Source organism: Telopea speciosissima, chromosome 2 (assembly GCF_018873765.1).
Source record: "Telopea speciosissima isolate NSW1024214 ecotype Mountain lineage chromosome 2, Tspe_v1, whole genome shotgun sequence".
Lineage (NCBI taxonomy): Eukaryota > Viridiplantae > Streptophyta > Magnoliopsida > Proteales > Proteaceae > Telopea > Telopea speciosissima.
In genome coordinates this window covers 82,356,342-82,373,641 of record NC_057917.1, presented here as the reverse complement: position 1 = coordinate 82,373,641, position 17,300 = coordinate 82,356,342, and the positions used below count along the sequence as shown (strand labels likewise).

At 39.2% G+C, this 17,300-nt stretch overlaps 2 protein-coding genes and 1 long non-coding RNA gene across 4 annotated transcripts in view; 2 read left to right on the top strand and 1 right to left on the bottom strand.

Moving 5' to 3' along the window:
- The window catches only part of LOC122652851 (peptide-N(4)-(N-acetyl-beta-glucosaminyl)asparagine amidase), a 23,908-nt gene extending 18,532 nt beyond the window's left edge, over positions 1-5,376 (bottom strand). Inside the window, exons 1-8 of one of the 2 annotated variants that reach the window (XM_043846731.1) lie at positions 5,218-5,376; positions 5,077-5,130; positions 4,901-4,988; positions 4,761-4,843; positions 4,462-4,560; positions 4,244-4,330; positions 2,952-3,034; positions 1,356-1,469 (exon numbers count right to left, since the gene is read on the bottom strand). In XM_043846731.1, coding sequence (XP_043702666.1) covers positions 1,356-1,469; positions 2,952-3,034; positions 4,244-4,330; positions 4,462-4,560; positions 4,761-4,843; positions 4,901-4,988; positions 5,077-5,130; positions 5,218-5,295 — 686 coding nt within the window. In that variant the 5' untranslated portion in view covers positions 5,296-5,376. Of the gene's footprint in view, positions 1-1,355; positions 1,470-2,951; positions 3,035-4,243; positions 4,331-4,461; positions 4,561-4,760; positions 4,989-5,076; positions 5,131-5,217 lie in introns of both variants that reach the window. The other variant, XM_043846730.1, reaches the window with a different exon arrangement.
- The window catches only part of LOC122652855, a 19,565-nt gene extending 2,265 nt beyond the window's left edge, over positions 1-17,300 (top strand). The window contains exons 2-3 of the long non-coding RNA XR_006331656.1: positions 16,516-16,530; positions 17,153-17,300. This is a non-coding gene — a long non-coding RNA (uncharacterized LOC122652855). The remainder of the gene's footprint in view (positions 1-16,515; positions 16,531-17,152) is intronic.
- Positions 5,666-12,822, top strand: LOC122652852 (oxygen-dependent coproporphyrinogen-III oxidase, chloroplastic-like). Its single transcript, XM_043846732.1, has 8 exons — positions 5,666-6,227; positions 6,440-6,515; positions 9,026-9,120; positions 10,407-10,490; positions 11,960-12,047; positions 12,122-12,246; positions 12,377-12,475; positions 12,558-12,822. Exons 1-8 carry the CDS (start codon positions 5,673-5,675, stop codon positions 12,624-12,626), a joined length of 1,191 nt encoding a protein of 396 aa, XP_043702667.1. The 5' UTR covers positions 5,666-5,672; the 3' UTR covers positions 12,627-12,822.

The window sequence follows — 17,300 nt, the reverse complement described above, 5'->3', positions numbered from 1 at the left end:
TTGAAGCCTATACTGATGCCGATTGGGCTGGTTCTCTTGACAGGAAATCTATCTCTGGTTACTGTTCCTTTGTTGGTGGGAACCTTGTCACATGGCGTAGCAGAAGCGAAATGTTGTGGCCAGGTCCAGTCTTGAAGCCGAGTTTCGTGCGATGGCCCAAGAATTTGTGAACTTCTGTGGCTTAGAGGATTATTACAGGATATCGGTGTTGCTATCCATCTTCCCATGATGCTTTATTATGACAATAAAACAGCCATTAGCATTGCTCATAACCCTGTCCAGCATGATCGTACTAAACACGTGGAGGTTGACCGACATTTCATCAAGGAGAAGCTTGAGGCCGGCCTCATTTGTGTTCCTTTTGTGAAGTCTACTGATCAACTGGCTGATGTGTTCACTAAGGGACTAAGTAGCAAGCTGTTTCCCCTATCTTAGTCAAGTTGGGCATGCATGATATATATATGCTCCAACTTGAGGGGGAGTGTTAGATATATGGCTAGAATACCCTGGGGGGTATTCTGGACCTTTTTCTTTGTTATTTTATTAGTTTTGTATTATGTGGTTTAATCCCACATTGCTCATGTACATATTTTACTATTCTATTATTCTTATAAATAAGAAGGTGCTTGGGATGAATTAATCATCCAAGCATAGAGTTCTAATTCAGATCCACTTAACAGAAACAACCACGAACTTGAGCCTATTAGTCAGGACCTTGACTATAAATTTGTAGAGAAAATTGCAACAGCCAATGGGTCTGAAATCTTCCATAGAGGAAGCACCTTCTTTCTTAGGAATGAGACAAAGGAAAGTATGGTTAAACCCTTTGATCTGACTGGGATTAAAGAAAAATCTTTACAAGGCCTTGATGAGATCCACTTGGATAGTGTCTTAACTCTTAATAAGATTAAGGGGAAAAAAAAAGCCATACTGAAACTATCCGGACCAAGGGCTCTGTTAGCCTTGAAAGAGTGGGACAGTAGTCAGAGTTTTTGTTTCTGAGGGGATTGCCTAAAGGATACCATGGAGAGAGGAGGGGCTGATTTTATTGAGAAGGCCATCTGGGATAGCAATGGCAATGGGCCTGAAAAGCTGCTTGAAGTAGTCCACTGGTTGAGACTTAATATCATCAACGATCATCAACTTAGTCAAAAAAAAAAAAAAAAGACATTCCAAAATCCAACCCTAACAAAGACATTTAGCAACCTGCATATAGATGAGGAGGAATAAATATACAACAAAGACCTCAAAGAAAGCATGTAACTAACATTTCCAACCAGGCAAACTTAAAATAAAAAATAAAAAATTCTCAATAATATGATCCATAACTAAAATGAACATAGATTCTACCATACCTATAAAGTTCAACTCGAGATCCTCCAAATTGAATTTCAGAAGGAAGTGGAGCACCCATGCCGCAATTTATGGTTTCACTACCACAACCATCACAAGACGGTGCATTAACCCACCTACAAAAATTATTAGGCACAAAGAAATAAGAAATTAATAAGAGGCATGGTAGGACAAAAGAACAAGTAAACCTCTAGTAGAATGAAAGACAATGCAGTAAAATGTAAAAAAGAGGACATCAAGAACACAAAATTATACTATGGAATCAGGCAAACCAATTTGGAATTTCCTTATGTGCTATTACAAATGCACCATCAGGTATTGTTCAACATGTAACTACGATTGCTACTCCAAGATATACTCACTGAGACATACAACTCAGAAAGCACATGGTCCCAGTTTCTCAAAAATCACATTGTGGACCTTTGATGATAAAATGAACGAAAACTTCAGCATATTAAGGATTTCCTGATAAAATAATAAATATATCCATAACCATGTGTGATCTCCTCAGTTGGCCTACTGTTATTGGTGTTCATACTGAATTGACCGTATCCGTAGCAATCGCCACAAAATACTTTGGACAGCTGGTGTGCTTCATGACTAGTTCCACTATATAAAGGGTATAAATCTTAATTATTAAATGGATACTTTCTGAGAAAAAGCCTCACCATATAGAGGAATAGTTCAACAAGTAGAATAAGATCAAAAGAGGCATCCCCTTTGAAATGAAAGTGTACTGATCATAAATATTAACCTGCTGAAAATGGTAGTAACAAGTAAAAAAAGAATAAATGAAAACTTCACCAGCAGCCCACATGGAAATGAATTTCTTGACGGCATGCCTCGTGCCACGTGGAGGGATGATATGGCAATTCTGATAATTGGATATCTAGGGAATGGTGTGAATTGCAGGTGTCAAAGTTCTCTGGCAATTTTGAACATTGAATATCTAGGGAATGGTGTGGATTGCAGTGTCAAAATTCAAACCCAAATTCAATCATGTACCCTCCGCATGTATGTCTATGTTCCCCTCAGTGGTCCATGCACCCTCTTGCTAGTCTTGAGTTTTTCAATGCTTTATTTTGCGACATGGCAAACTGCATTTATTGAACTTCACATGACAGCAAGGGACCTGGGGTCTACATGTCCACAAAGATTGGACTGCATCCAAATTGCCATGTGGCTGATATTTGGGGGCTATCAAGAGATCCTTTCCAAGCGGTTTGCCTGGAAATCTCTTACCTAAATCCATATATGATGTTTTCCAGAATTAACATTGATTTTGCAGCACTCAAAAGAACACAAGGTCCAAACATGTTGAATCGCTTGTACTTGATTGAACTTCATTAAGAATAAAATGGACTCTAAGAAGGATGACAGAAAAAAGAATCAAATAATTTGAGGATGTCGTTAGATATGGCTTCAGGAGACAAAAAGATCAGAGGCTAGAAAGCCTAACATGCTGTATAGAGAACCAGAGAGTTGAAAACTAGTTTTACCTTGGAAGATAAGCATAAATTACTTAGCACAGTATTCAATTGTATCCCACATGTTCAATTTCAATAATTTCACGAGAGAAATAGCTAGATGAAAGGCACCTGAATGTCTGTTTGAACCAGAACAGCAATTGCAGTAGGAACACATGATCTTGTTCAATTTTTGAAGGTTTGAAGTTCCCCTCCTAGAAAAAAAGGTTGAAGTTGATTATTAGAAGCCCAATGAAAGAAATTTGGAATAGCAACTATATGATGTACCAATAGCATTTTGAGCCCACCAACATAACTCAGCTTTCACTGCTATTTAGCCAGTCCTTGATAATGTTACAGTCGTATAAACAAGAGAGAGAGAGAGAGAGAGAGAGAGAAGCAGAAGTTTGAGATGTCAATCTATTTTCAGAATCAAGCACCACATCCTTTTGCAAGTCGCAACTTCTGTTAACATCCATATGTGGAGTAGCAGACTAAGGCCCTCAATGAAAGATAAAGCAACAATGGAAGATGGAGTAGAACAGCACAATTTAATCAAACAGCAGTATCGACAAGGCATACACAACTCGGCTGATGGCAAGACAAGTAAGAAGTTCAAGAAACCTAAAAAGATGAAACCTAAATTTAGCAAATTCCAAGCATCAGTTTTCATCGACTGTTCATGGGATATTTTCTTCCAAGCAGATTTAAATCAAACCTGTGGGCACAGCATAGTGAACATCACAAAATTTTCACCTTGTTTGCTCAGAGTTTTTCAGGTTATTCCAAATGATTAAACAATCATAACGCTTCCTTGCCAGAATAGGAGGGTGCTCCATGCATCTTCCCAAGTAATCTGGAAGTATACAATGTTTGCAAGTATAGTCTTAACAAACAAATAATAGAACATCCTTGCCAAATAGATTGCTAAAAAGCAAATCAATCATATTATTACAAGACTGCTTTCCATGGGCAAAAAAGCAGCTTAACTGGTGGTATGTAGAGACTTTAAAAAATGTTTGTATCCAAGTTTGAAACTCAGTGTGTATCTTGCAACAGAGTCAATAACTATCCCTGAGTTGTCGGGGTGACATTGTTAGTCAAAACAGCATGCCACAAAAATTCCATGACATAAAACAGTGGTCAAACTCAACATCCTGAGCCAATATCTTTAGGAGACAAAAATCAGTGAATGTCTTTATGATCTCCTGGAATATAATGGCCATGGACATGTAGGATGATGTTACTCCAACCACAATTTGGAGGAATTTTTTAAGCGTTTGCTAGTCATTATGAAACATCACATGTAATTGAATCCTGTTGTCACATTTATGCACATGTTCGTTCCTAAATGAGTAAGTTATTGTAGGCATTGAAACAGAGACTTCAGAAACTACGTAAGGCAAGCGACCAGAGACCACTACCTTAGCTAAAGAAACCACTGCTTTCTCCTCAAGTTCATCAACTGGAACCGTTTTACGAGCTGCTGCTTGGCGCACTGGATCTTCGTACTGCATCAATGAAGATTCAAATTAAAATCATGCTACATTCTTGAAGGAGAAAGCGGGAAGAAAGGATGTGTATCAGCCTAACAAAAAAATGGGGTGGGGGAGGGGGATGTGTATCAAGAAATTAGAATTACCATGAGAACCTGCGAAACATAAGGCCGAATCCTTTGCTCGAACTGTCCCCTATCTTCACTGGCACGAAACTGCTGGAAGAAAAGGGCTTCCTCCTCGGCCTTAAAATTTAAGAGAAAAGGGAGAGGAGAGAGAAAAATCAAAACTTTAACTCAATTACTCAATACCCAAGCCTTTTATCAAAAAAAAACCTGAATACCCAAGCCAAAGCCCAAACCCAAACGTTGTCTCATCATTTCTTTTATCTTTTCCTTTCTCTGTTTAAATTTGAAGCCTCCATCAGTGATCGAACTGTACTTACCTGAAGCATCCGAGCCAATTCCTCATCGGATTGTGCAAAGGCATTGTCATCCTTGGCAACGGTTCCTGACGAACCTTCGTCCACTTCAATCGATAATAATCGGAGTTTATCATCAGATTGTGCAAAGGCATTGTCGTGAACTTCATCGGTGGATACTAATCGGAGTTTATCAGTGACCGAATTAAGATCGGAGTCGTCCTTTACGAGCAGATTCTCGCCTCCAAAGATCTTCTTATCACCAATTACAGTTGGTCATTGTCACCGATAATGAACAAAAATCATAGAGAGAGAAAGAAGCTTGAAATAAAAATAATACCTTCTGTTCATCAGGCGGAATTGAGGTGAGCGAGAAAAGCTGAAATTTGAGAACCTGCAAACGATAAAAGAACAAATAGAGTTTTGCTTCAGTATCATACTAAGAAACAAACCTTTTCACAGAAGAAAGAGAGAAAGAGACTTCGAAGCCATCTTCGGTATCGTAGTCGACATCGAAGAGAGAGTCATTGTGTTGAACGACGAACTTGCGAGCTACCATTTCCGAATTCCAATTGTAGTTTGGATGGTTCTTCCTTCTTCGGGGTATTTACGCCTGAGACAAATTCTCAATTTCACTTCTTCTGCATCAGTTCTCTATAGAGATTAAAATTGATTAATTCTTTCCTTTCGTCAATTTATACGATATGTAATTATGAAATGTTCCTCTTCTTGTTGACGCCAACGACCATAAAATGGTTGGTTTACTAAGCCGTCGGATCCGAATCAATGAAGCAATGAGCCATGTTTACACCCATTTATACTTCGCCCTTGGATTGGCATCCGAATTTTACAAATTCTTATCTTCTTCTTTTTCTTCTTCAGTTCTTCTTCTTCGTCTCTGCAAAAAAGTCGAACTTCTCCATTCTCCACCAACCAATGCCGACCTCAATTCTATCTATTTCGTCTACTCCTGTTCCTCATCCCTCTCATGCTACTACCTCCTCTGCTTCTTCTCCATCCTCTTCAATCATTGGAGTCCAATCTCTTTGTTTCTTCCCCAGAAACTTATATATCAAAATACCCCTCTCCATGAACAAACGAATCAGCTTAACCGTCAGATCAGTAGTAGCCATCGAGAAAGAGACGCCACAGAATGAACGCCCGGATACATTTCTCCGTGAATCCGATGGTCCATCGTCTTCCATTAGGGCTCGCTTCGAGAAAATGATCAGAAATGCTCAAGATAGCATCTGTGCGGCCGTGGAGGCGGCTGATGGAGGCGGAAAGTTCAAGGAGGATGTGTGGTCGAGAGCCGGCGGTGGTGGTGGTATCAGCAGAGTATTGCAGGACGGTGGCGTGTGGGAGAAAGCTGGTGTTAATGTCTCTGTTGTGTATGGAATGATGCCCCCGGAAGCTTATAGAGCTGCCAAGGGTGAGAATTTCACGGAGAAGCCTGGCCCTGTACCGTTCTTTGCGGCCGGAATCAGCTCGGTAGGTAGAGGAGTAAATTCACTTGCAGATTGAAGTAGTTCTAGACATATTTTGTTTGCCTTATTCATATGAGACGATATAGATATACAATGTATTGCTCCAGAATTCCGAAGTATATTTGCTGCAAATACTTCAAAGTTCACAATGATGTGTGTTCCTATCCTTCCTCCTATCTAATTTTATCTTGTTTTTTGTTCTTTCTTATTTGTCAGGTTTTGCACCCTAAGAACCCTTTTGCACCAACTTTACACTTCAACTATCGGTACTTTGAAACAGATGCTCCAAAAGGTGATCCACCTGCAAGTTATATTTTTCTAATCCTTGAACAACTGTATCTATTCCTACTACTACTTTTTGGATTTGTAGCAATCACAAGTTTTTGGAATCCATTTTCTGATATATCATCTGTAATTTGGTATGCTTTAGTTCTCTATTTAACTATGAGAGTAGCAGGTGAAATGCACGATTAGTTCTCTAGGTAACTGTGGGAGTAACATACTCAAAGCTCAAAGTGTCTTTAGTTTAAGATATTGTAAGACCTTATGTCAAAGTCCATATACAGAAATGCATTCCATCTTTTTCTTAGATTGGTTCAAAAAGAGGAAATGAAAGAGAGAAAATTTATGGTGGCCACAGGGGTGATGTGTCATTCTTAATACTGCACTACTTTAATTAAGAAACCAGGTTGGTATTTTTGATAGCTTGTAAATCAGTTTGATGCGAAGTTGAATAAACATTGAACAGAATATTAAGAAGTAGTGAATTAAGCTTAAACTTGTATGATATTAGGGTTAGTATGTTTTACAAATAGATCCATAAATTTTTGAATGCAAGGAAGAGCCTAACTAGGGTTTTAATTTCTAGAACCTATAATGTACTGATCTCAATAGGTAACTTGAATTACACACTAACAGTCCTCAAAACTCAACTGTATGATTCATGTAATACAATGTAAGCAACTTAAATAGCAATGGAGATTGAGTTACATATTTGTTTACAGTGTGTCTACAGTATAAGTTAGAAATCATAAAGAGATAAGAAGAGGAGGTTGGTAAGCAGGAGCAGCAGTTAGCAACAAGGCTTTTAGGCTTAGGTTCTTTTTTATTTTTTTAAATTTTTTGGGAGGGGAGGGATGGATAGGTTTCGCTTTAATGAAATCTAGGTCTTGCTACAGTACCAGTTGTTGAAGGAAACTGTGGGGAGAACAACCCTCCGGAAAAACTAAACTCAATTCATTTGAAAAATTATCAAAAAATTTTGTTGGGTTGTATCTTATTTGCTTCTGCTTCCATGCCTCTAAGGAATCTACTTTGCTTTTGAGAAACATATGAAAAATATAGCTATCTTCCACAGTATGTTCACTTCAGCCAGAAATCCTGGATTTTAAATCAGTTTCTTCAAAACAGGCTGGCAACTTAGCTCCAGTAAAGATCTAGAAAGATGTTATCAAACAGAGATTGCATACTTAATAATGAAGGAAAAAGTATTTACACGTTTGCAATCTTCAACTCACAGGGTACTAATGTTCACATAGTTGAGTCGATTTTTTAGAAGGCCCAAAAAAAAAACAAATCATTGTTAACCACTTCTATAGAAAGTCTAGGGATAAGGCAATAAGAATATGGCTCCAAATAAGCTTGCATAGGCCTTGTGGAATTTCCAGGTTTGGAAGGGCAACAAAGAAAGATCTGACATTAAACGACTTGGTGATCCTGTTTCCAGCTGTTTCCTTCTTTAACCCTATCCAGAGATGCTTTCTCATTCAATCTTGCAAAGAAAACCATCAATATGTCTATTCCTAATTGTTTGAATCCTTATAAGTTTGGGTGACCAAGAGAGGTCCACTTTCCTGCTGTTGCATGCAACACTAGAGGAGCTTTGCTTAGAGACTCTTTTGGACACAATTAGCCATCCAAAACTTCCTCCTTATCTCATGGCCTACATCCTACGCCACATCCATAATGGTGCCCTTCCATGCCCTGATCCTGCTGCTAGGAGGCCAAGTTAGTGTCCTATCCCCAATTCTTGCATCAATTTTTGGCCATGATTACACGCTGCCATCAGTTTTCTACTCCCTTTTAGATGTCCGTTGGCAAACGAAAAGTAGCTGAATATAAGGCTCCTCGTTGCCAACGAAAAAACCATCTGATACTGTCTCATTCATTACTGGTCTTATTTGGGGAGGGACAGAGTATAATTATTCTTTTGAACATATTATAGGGCACGTTGATTAGGGATCTCAAATCTGATGCACTTGAAGCTTTAAAAATAATGGCACATTTGTCAAGATAGAACATGTGAAAGAAAATTCAAGTGAAATATCCACTGGGCACTTCATCCCTTTCCCTTTTTAAGGTGGTTGGTTGTTTGGATGGTCAAATGCATCTCTGCAAGAATTGAATGCGAACTCCACCAAACATATTGGAAGAATGCTCTAGCTAAATGAAATGAATGGTTGTATTTACAACAATTGCAGACAATCTCTTGAATTGCATTCACTTTAACAAACATATCGTACCAGCTGGAATGAATTCATATAAAGCGCCTTTGATTTTCTTCTCTTACTTTCAAAAAACAAGTTTCTGCCTACTGCTGTATGTTTTCTTTCTGGTTATAATCATTGAAATTTTTTGTGGAAACCATTTCCCAGTTCCTTTTTTTTTTTTTGAATATTATCAAATATAATATATATGGAAAATTTAAAAGCTACCTTACATGATATTGGTTCTACAATCTTGAACAAAAGGCTTTTTAATTTTCTACTGTCAGTGACATATCTTCAAAATATTGTGCTACAGATGCTCCTGGAGCACCAAGACAGTGGTGGTTTGGTGGAGGCACGGATTTGACTCCTGCTTATATCTTTGAGGAGGATGTCAAACACTTTCATAGGGTATATACACGTGATACATCGTACATTTTGGTATTACATGATACATAGTATGTTTTGGTATTACATGATACTTGATACATAGTACGTTTTGGTATCACATGATGTTAGCTACATAGTACGATTTGGTATCACATGATGTTAGCTGCTTTCTATTTTGTTACTTTCTATTTTCATAATTAGTAGTTGTCAACAATTGTAGTTCACATCAGTTTAGAAACTGATTGTGTCTTGTACTCCAAGCAAAGGGGACCAAGTGGAAACTTTCTAATTGTGGACCCTGCAGCCCTTTTCTAATATTATATAAAGCAACCCAAGGGGCTGAATAGCCCATGATTTTGGCCTCAACTTTGTGCTGCTGTTTGCATGCTTGCTCCTATGGAGTTTCCTTAGTGTTTGATCTAAGGTGGAAGGGGCTGGTGTTCGATCCAGTCAACTCCTTGCGGTGTGAAGCCCGGGAGGCTGCTATCAACTTGATTCCTTCATCCCAAAACTGTTCTACAGCCATTAGAAGTTGTCTTCAACCTTCAAACCTCTCTGCTGCAAGTCTCAGACCAGATCTGTGGTTAGTTTCTATTTTATAATCAACCTTCTAATTCTGTCCCCTCAGTCCTCTGCTCTATCTAGCCATTACGTTTCTTCAAACTTTTGACCATACCTTCCCCTCTCTAAGACCTCCATTCGATCCCTGTTTCTGCCTCATCTGCCCAGCAGATTGGCTGCCATTGAATTTCTCTCAAAACTCCCAAAACCCCAGTTTTTTTTCCTAATTTTGAAATCGGCAAAGGGGAAACCTGCTGCTGATTTGGTTTTGGTTTTGGTTTAACCCCTTCAATCCCCTACTATTTAAGACCTATTCCATCACCTAACCTAACCTAACCCTAAACCTGTTCCTTAACCTATTCAATGATCCCATCCCTATTCCCTTCGAGCTGAATCTATTCCCTGATTTCAGATCCTGTTTTGGGACTAATTGAAACCTTCAATCCTGTCCTACATGACTTCGAGTTGGAATTAAATATGAGTTTCCTGCAAAAGCTTACAATTTTTCCTTTTCATCTCTCCTTCCCCTCTTTTGGTTGGTCAGGCAGGTAGTGATTTGAGATCTGCCGAATCTAAACCTAGGTTTTTTATGTGAACAGTGTCAGGATTTACTCACTAAGCATGCTTAGATTGTTCAACAAACTGAGGCCCTAACTAAGTAGAAGAGATAAAGATGTTTGGTCTCTTCAATCTATTTTATATATGTTTCAGATGGAGGAAACTTAAAATGAATTTTTCTCATGTAGGTTCAAAAAAATACTTGTGATAAATTTGATCCAAGTTTCTACCCCAGATTCAAGAAATGGTGCGATGATTATTTCTTTATTAAGGTATACCTACAATTCACCCGTTCTGCTACAATTTCTTTCATATGATATTTACATGGTTTAATTATTTTTATTCTTTTTAGCTGGTGTGGAAGCAAAAACTTTATTTGTTTTTCTTTCATTTGAAACTAGTCTATGAGAGGCTTTGCTTCATACTCTGTTTTTTAAATAAGTTCATAAACAAGGGGGTTTGTTGTTAAGATGAACATATTTAGTAGGGAAGTTGGATTAGATGTACAACTTTGGCTCTATTAGAGCAAAAGCCCTTGCTCTTCCCTTTAACCTAAAATCAGTTCCTTGGATACAAGTGATTTATAATGGAGGGGTGTCTCAATTATCATAACTTCATCAGCAATTTTTGAGGGTCCCCTGCAGTGGCTGGAGGTGATAATCTGCATGTATAAGAGAGGCCTTTGTCTTGGCTTCCAGGTTTGAACATCTGATTCCAATGAAAGCCGAAAACTTGGCTGTCAGCCAACCGAGGGTAGGTGTCATCTGGCCCTATTATACGATGTTACTACTCTGCTGGTGTAATTTCTCTTTTTGATTTGTTTGTCAATGATAGGGTTTGTCTTGCCTTGAAGTTTTGAACCTCAGCCATTCTTTATCTGCCTTCCCTACTTCGATTGCATCCCTTTTGGTTGTTGACGGAAAAAAGGCATGTTAGGATTTTCAAGAAATGATTTGTATATGTTTCTATTGTTGCCTGAATTGACTCAAAATGATGCCCTCAGGCGTTGAATGCTCCACAGTCACAACTAGTAATCATTGTGCTTCCACACAAGTCCTTTGTTCTCTCACTTGGTGGATAAGCATATGCGTATAATCCAGTAGATCCACTGAATAAGTGAATAATGTGACAGCTTTTCACTTGCAGCTTTGGACCTTTCTTCAGGATTCTAGTTAGACAACGATGCTTAGCATAACCATAGATTGAGTGAAAGTGTTGCTACTGGTATATGTGGGGGTAGAATAGGATAAATTGTTGCTTTAAGGTCATTTCAGTTACTAATATTTCTAGCATGAAATGATCGGTTTGAGGTAGAAGAGGAGGGACCAAAGGCTAGAAACACTATTGGAGGGGAAAAGGGGGTGCGGTGGGGATTCTGCTGTGCCTCAGTTGCAAGCCCATTGGTTGGCTCAGCTTGCTGACAAGTGGTGGTGCCCAATCATGGGTTATGTTTCAGTTCAATCCGACATCGCCAGATATCAGAATCTATATGGTGGGCAAAATAGTTATAATAGATGACCAAATCTGAAATGTGGCATAATTTAAGAAACTTCCCGTCTATTGAATATCAGAACGTCAAGCATCATCCCATGTGACAGAAATGGGCAAGGCTATCATGGCTCCCGTTTGAAGAGCAGCTAACCTTCTCCCCTCTCCCCCACAACCCCAACCCCCTCCCCCATTAAAAAAAAGAAAGTGTATATGGATAATATTAACTAACATTAGTGGGTAACACCTGCAGCACCGAGGTGAAAGACGTGGGCTTGGAGGAATATTTTTTGATGATCTTAATGACTATGATCAAGAGATGCTTCTTGCCTTTGCATCTGGTAATTGCTTGGACTATTGTACTCAATGTTCCTCTGTATTGCCTATGTCCTTGACACCCAATTTCTGCTTGCAGAATGTGCAAATTCTGTAGCAGCTGCATACATACCAATTATTGAGCGACGGAAGGATATGCCATTTACAGATCGGCACAAGGAATGGCAGCAATTACGAAGAGGACGCTATGTGGAATTCAATTTGGTATAACACTATAACTATTGCCTTGAATGTGAAATCATATTTATTATTAGCAAGGCTTTCAGAGAAGGATATATTGTTAACACTTTCTTGCATTATGTCGACTTGACCATTTGGTTTGTGAACTATGAAGGTTTATGATCGTGGTACAACATTTGGACTAAAGACAGGTGGCCGTATTGAGAGTATCCTTGTTTCTCTCCCACTCACAGCGCGATGGGAATATGACCATGTAATTTTTTTTATTTAACTGGCCGGTCATGTTTGGTAATGATCAAGTTTGTTGAACTAACTAGATTTTTTTTTATTCGCAGCAACCAGAAGAGGGTAGTGAAGAATGGAAACTATTAGATGCCTGCATCAATCCAAAGGAATGGATCTAACCAAAGTATATAACTGTTTCATTTTGGGCGGTTGACATACTTCTGTTTTGTACCTATGTTGAGAAGCCAGCTTTAGTAATCGCTTGATTTTTCTGGATATAATTAGCTGATCAAAGAGAGGATTTGTAATTTACTGATAGAGTAGAGAAAATTGTCATGAATAAATTGTGGAGACGGGGCTAAAAGTTCTTGTTTAAATAAATTTTGGTCAGGAAGTGTTTTGTTGTTGTAATCATATTGCTTTACTTTCAATTTAGCTAGGATGACAATCTGAAGCCCACAACAGAACAGGAATCTTTTACCTTTTTCCAACAGATTATGGTACACTCCTTCAGATGGAGTTAAGATCCTAAGGTTTGATTATCTTTTGTTTGAAGGGGAAATCAAAACTCACCATGGGTTATCAACTTTTAATGATCAAGTTTGGTTCACAATGGAATTCATCTTTACGTTCTTAAAATTCAAGCTGTGGTTTCTAATTTATCCATGGCTGCCCAATGGGAAAATCCTAACTTCACCCCTGAATGCTGATAAAGTCTGCTTGCAAATCCAGAGCTGTCTTGCTCTTGAAGGAGGATGAACATTGTTGTGTACAATTCAAGCAACATTATTGGCATATCCTTCATATCATGGATTGAAGAATTGGATCGGAGGATATTGGAACTGGCTGATTCCGATTTCTTGAACTATTCTGAAGCAGTGGTGCAGGTCTGAATGGAATTGGTTAAACTAAGATTTTCATGTTTTCTCAATTTCAGAACTTTATACATTGTCAATCTGTCTCAATATTAGTCCGATCAAGGTAATTTTTTGGCTGGTTAAGTAGGTTTGGACGACCTATACATTCACCATGGCTGATCGAAAAGTTGACGGCCAGAAAGTGAAATCTGAGAAGGATGAGACCAACATTCTTCAACCTCTATTTTATGCAGGTTTTTTAGCTCTCTTTTTTTTTCCCTCTCAAAGGGATGATGATGATTCAAATGGACATACATACTATGGATCATGATATTCGGTGTACTGGGGTTTGTAAGGTATTTATAATTTTAAAAAATGGGAAAAAGATGTCTACTTGGTGGTGTTTCCTACGCCCTCTCACAGGGCATCGTGAGATGACGTCTTTGCCCCCTAGATAGATACCCAAGCGTGCTCACCCATTGGGCAAAAGATGCTTGTGTAGAGACCATAAGGGAGAAAGAGCTCTACTTGCTAGTGTGCGATGCCAACCCCTGTACCCAAACACAAGAAATGAATGACATACCCCCTTGGAAAGATGGAAATCCCTGAAGACACAACGGTCATTTCGTGTTGCCTTGTGTCTGAGCGCAGGAGCCACACACCGTACACACCCATTCTTTCTACTTGGACATGTGTGGTGTGCTGTCCCTGCACCTAGACAAGGGGCATGTGAAAATGACCACCGCACCCATGGGAATTTTCACCTTTCCATGAGGGCACAATGGTCATTTCTCACTCTCTTGTGTCTGGGGGTAATGCACCACATGCACCTAGGTAGCGTTCTTTCTCCAAAATGATTTACATATGAGAGAAAGAAAACTACCCAGTTTTGTTTTGTGCTTAGTGTGGCAACCACGCTTAGGCACCGAAGTTGCCTTGGGCATCTGAAAATGGTTGCAACGCAAGGCAAACGATCGGATAGCATTCTATTCCCCTTTACATATTAAAGGAGAAAGAACGATAAGGTGGATTTTCCAAACGCCCCAAGGTGGTTTTGTGTCTGGCGTGGTGACTAAGCCTGCACAACCGAATAGGATTTTATTCCCCATATGTTAAATGAGAAAATTACATACCCCTATCCTGTACTTTGGTCTAATTACATCTTCCTTCCCTGCATTTTCTTCAGTTACACTTTGACCTTTGTTGACTGATGGTGTTAACATGCTGTTAATTAATAGTTTGAACAGACAATAATACCTTTTACTAAAATATTAAAAATGTAATACCAATTCTACCCTTTTCATCATCTCTAACAAAAGATAACGATTAGGGTTTGTTCTTTGTTCATTTCCACGACCTCCAAGCATTTGTACCTGCATTTTCACATCTCTATCGGCAGTGATACCATCCAACTTAATCAATTGGTTCATCAACAGCTCAATCAGTCCTTATTGAAAACTTACCTGGTGATTAATTTCCAGATTTGCAAAAGGTTGCAGTGCTGAATCTGTGAAGCACTGTGAACTTAATACTCACTTATTTTAATCACTACCATTTATCTACTTTGTCCATTGTTTTTCTGCATTAATCGGTTACTGGCCCTAGAATAGAATTGAAGAGAGGAGAGGGGAGAGAATCGGAAACGATGGCAGTAATGGTTCTGGCTCTTGTTTGGTTGCCTCTTCAACTCGTCTGTTCTTCTGGGTTTGGTACTGCTCTGATTTGTCTGCAACTCCAACGCCACGCCAAAGGCGAGCTCCCTGGCTGCAACTCCCTGACCTCCAGCAACCTCCCACCTTTTCAGTCACGCTATCTCCTGAGACCTTCCTGCTGCAACTTCCCCTCCAAAGGATTGACGCGAGATATTGGACTAGTGATCCGGAACAGGGGGTTAGGTGGGTGAAATGTGACTAATTTCAGCGACAACTGGCTCCTGTGCTTCCCCAGGAGGAAAATACTACCAAGCCCACCCTGTTCATTTCTTTCTTCTACTACTCCATTAATGTCTTAGATCCTCAAGAGGACAATAAATTAAAAATAGATTATCTTCCTTGAGTTTTCTGGTAATGAAGTCAAACCCAATTTTCTTGTCCCTATACTTTCACGCAGAGAGGCTCTCGTGAACAGAGAGGACCAACGACATTCATTGGGAACCCAGGGCTCTGTGGACCACCATTAAAAGGACCAAAACTCCTATAATGGTGTAAGACCGACCAAGAAGAAGCTCTGCAATGATAAGCAGCAGCTCAGCCATGAGATGATTTCAAAATACAGTGGGTTGTACCGGAAAGAAGAAGAAAAGATTGGGAAATAAGTGAAGCTTTGGTACTGACCGAAATTAGCTTGAGAGTTGATGTAGATTTTGTGATAAAAAGAGCCGTATTTGACCTTAACTCTAATGGTGGGGACGACAGAGGCTCTGCTAGAATCGGGATTCCGCTGCTGTACGAGCATTCCACCTGGTGTGACTTCCCAATGCACAGCTTCTGGTTCACCGACACCACCGCCCCTGAGTTGCTGTTCATGACTGACATCCCTTTGGTCTTTGTCCTCATTCGCATCATCTCCATTGATCTTTCTCCGACCGGTCAGAAAAGAATGAGATACTTAATCGTCGCCGGCGATTTCAAGGGTCAGAGGTTGAAGATGAAGTTGAGAGTTAGAAGAAAGGGCAAGTCATTCTTTTCCTTCTTATTTTTCTTTTTAATCATAAGCGTAAATGGGTCATCTCGCAAGGATTAGGGTTAGTTTAGGGATTATGAAAAATCTATATACACCACGTCAGTTCTTAACAGACGGATGCTAACGGCAGGAGTGTAATAAACTTTTTTCAAAATAGAAGGGAGGGGTATGTAATTGGGGAAAATGCAAAAAAAGAAGGTGTAATTAGGCCAAAGTACAGGGGAAGGGCATATAATTTTCCATGTTTAATTAAAGAACAGATTAACAAAATCTGTCGGGAGCGCAACCCTACGCCCAGACACAGGGATTTGAAATGACGGTCGCACCCCTCCTGGTCGATGCCCCGCGTACGCTCTCATTGGCGAGCCTTGAGCCCTCTCGGTCCTTTTCTTCCGATTGATTAATCCCCCTCTGCCTCTTTGAAGAATCTTACGACCGGTCGACTGCCTCTGCAACTCAACCTCCGGCTGTTCATAAACCACTATTTCCTTTCCCCCCCCCCCTTCTCTGATTGAAATACTCTAGTAAGCTAGACTCTCTTCAGGTATTTTAGTTCTTAATCTCTGTTTCTGGTGTTAGAAACTATAAACAGTCAGTCATCTCATTCATTTCGGTGTTAATTCTTTCTGGGTCAGATGAGATCTTGAACAACTTCCGGCTGTTCAAAATAGGGCGATGTTTTATTTCTGTTTGGGTTCATAATCCGTAAGCCTATTGCTAATGGGTAAGACAGTCGATTACTTAGGTTTTACTTGTAAATGACAACCGAGTGTAGAAGCTTCTCTAACATATTTTGATGATTTCTGAGACAATTGGTTCTGGTTCTTGGGTCATTTATTTATGAAATGTATTATTAGATCTTAAGAAAGAGGATGAACATCTTAGTCAGGGAAGTTATATTCTAAATTTCATTAACATTTTTATAGAATTTGTGCACAAGAAAATAGATTATTTTCCCATATAAATGGTTTCCCTTTTGTCTATGTGATTCTTTCTTAGATCCTCCCTCCTCTTTTCAGTTTATGGACTGATGTTTTGTACTGGACCGATATTTGTGTGTGTTGATGCATTTGCTTCTGCAAGTTAGATAATGGATTGATGATTTGGTTTATGGATTGATAGTATGCTATTCTTGCTAAGTTACATATATTCCGCTTTTTTGACAGGCTTTTTGACCGAATTCATAAATTTGGAAAACAAATTATTCCGAAAATTTCACCTTTTCAACTTATTCCTGGATCCAAATTTGTCGACTGGAGCTTCCAAAATTTTATAAATAAAGCTTCTCCAAAACCTAACCACTGCCACTCTTGC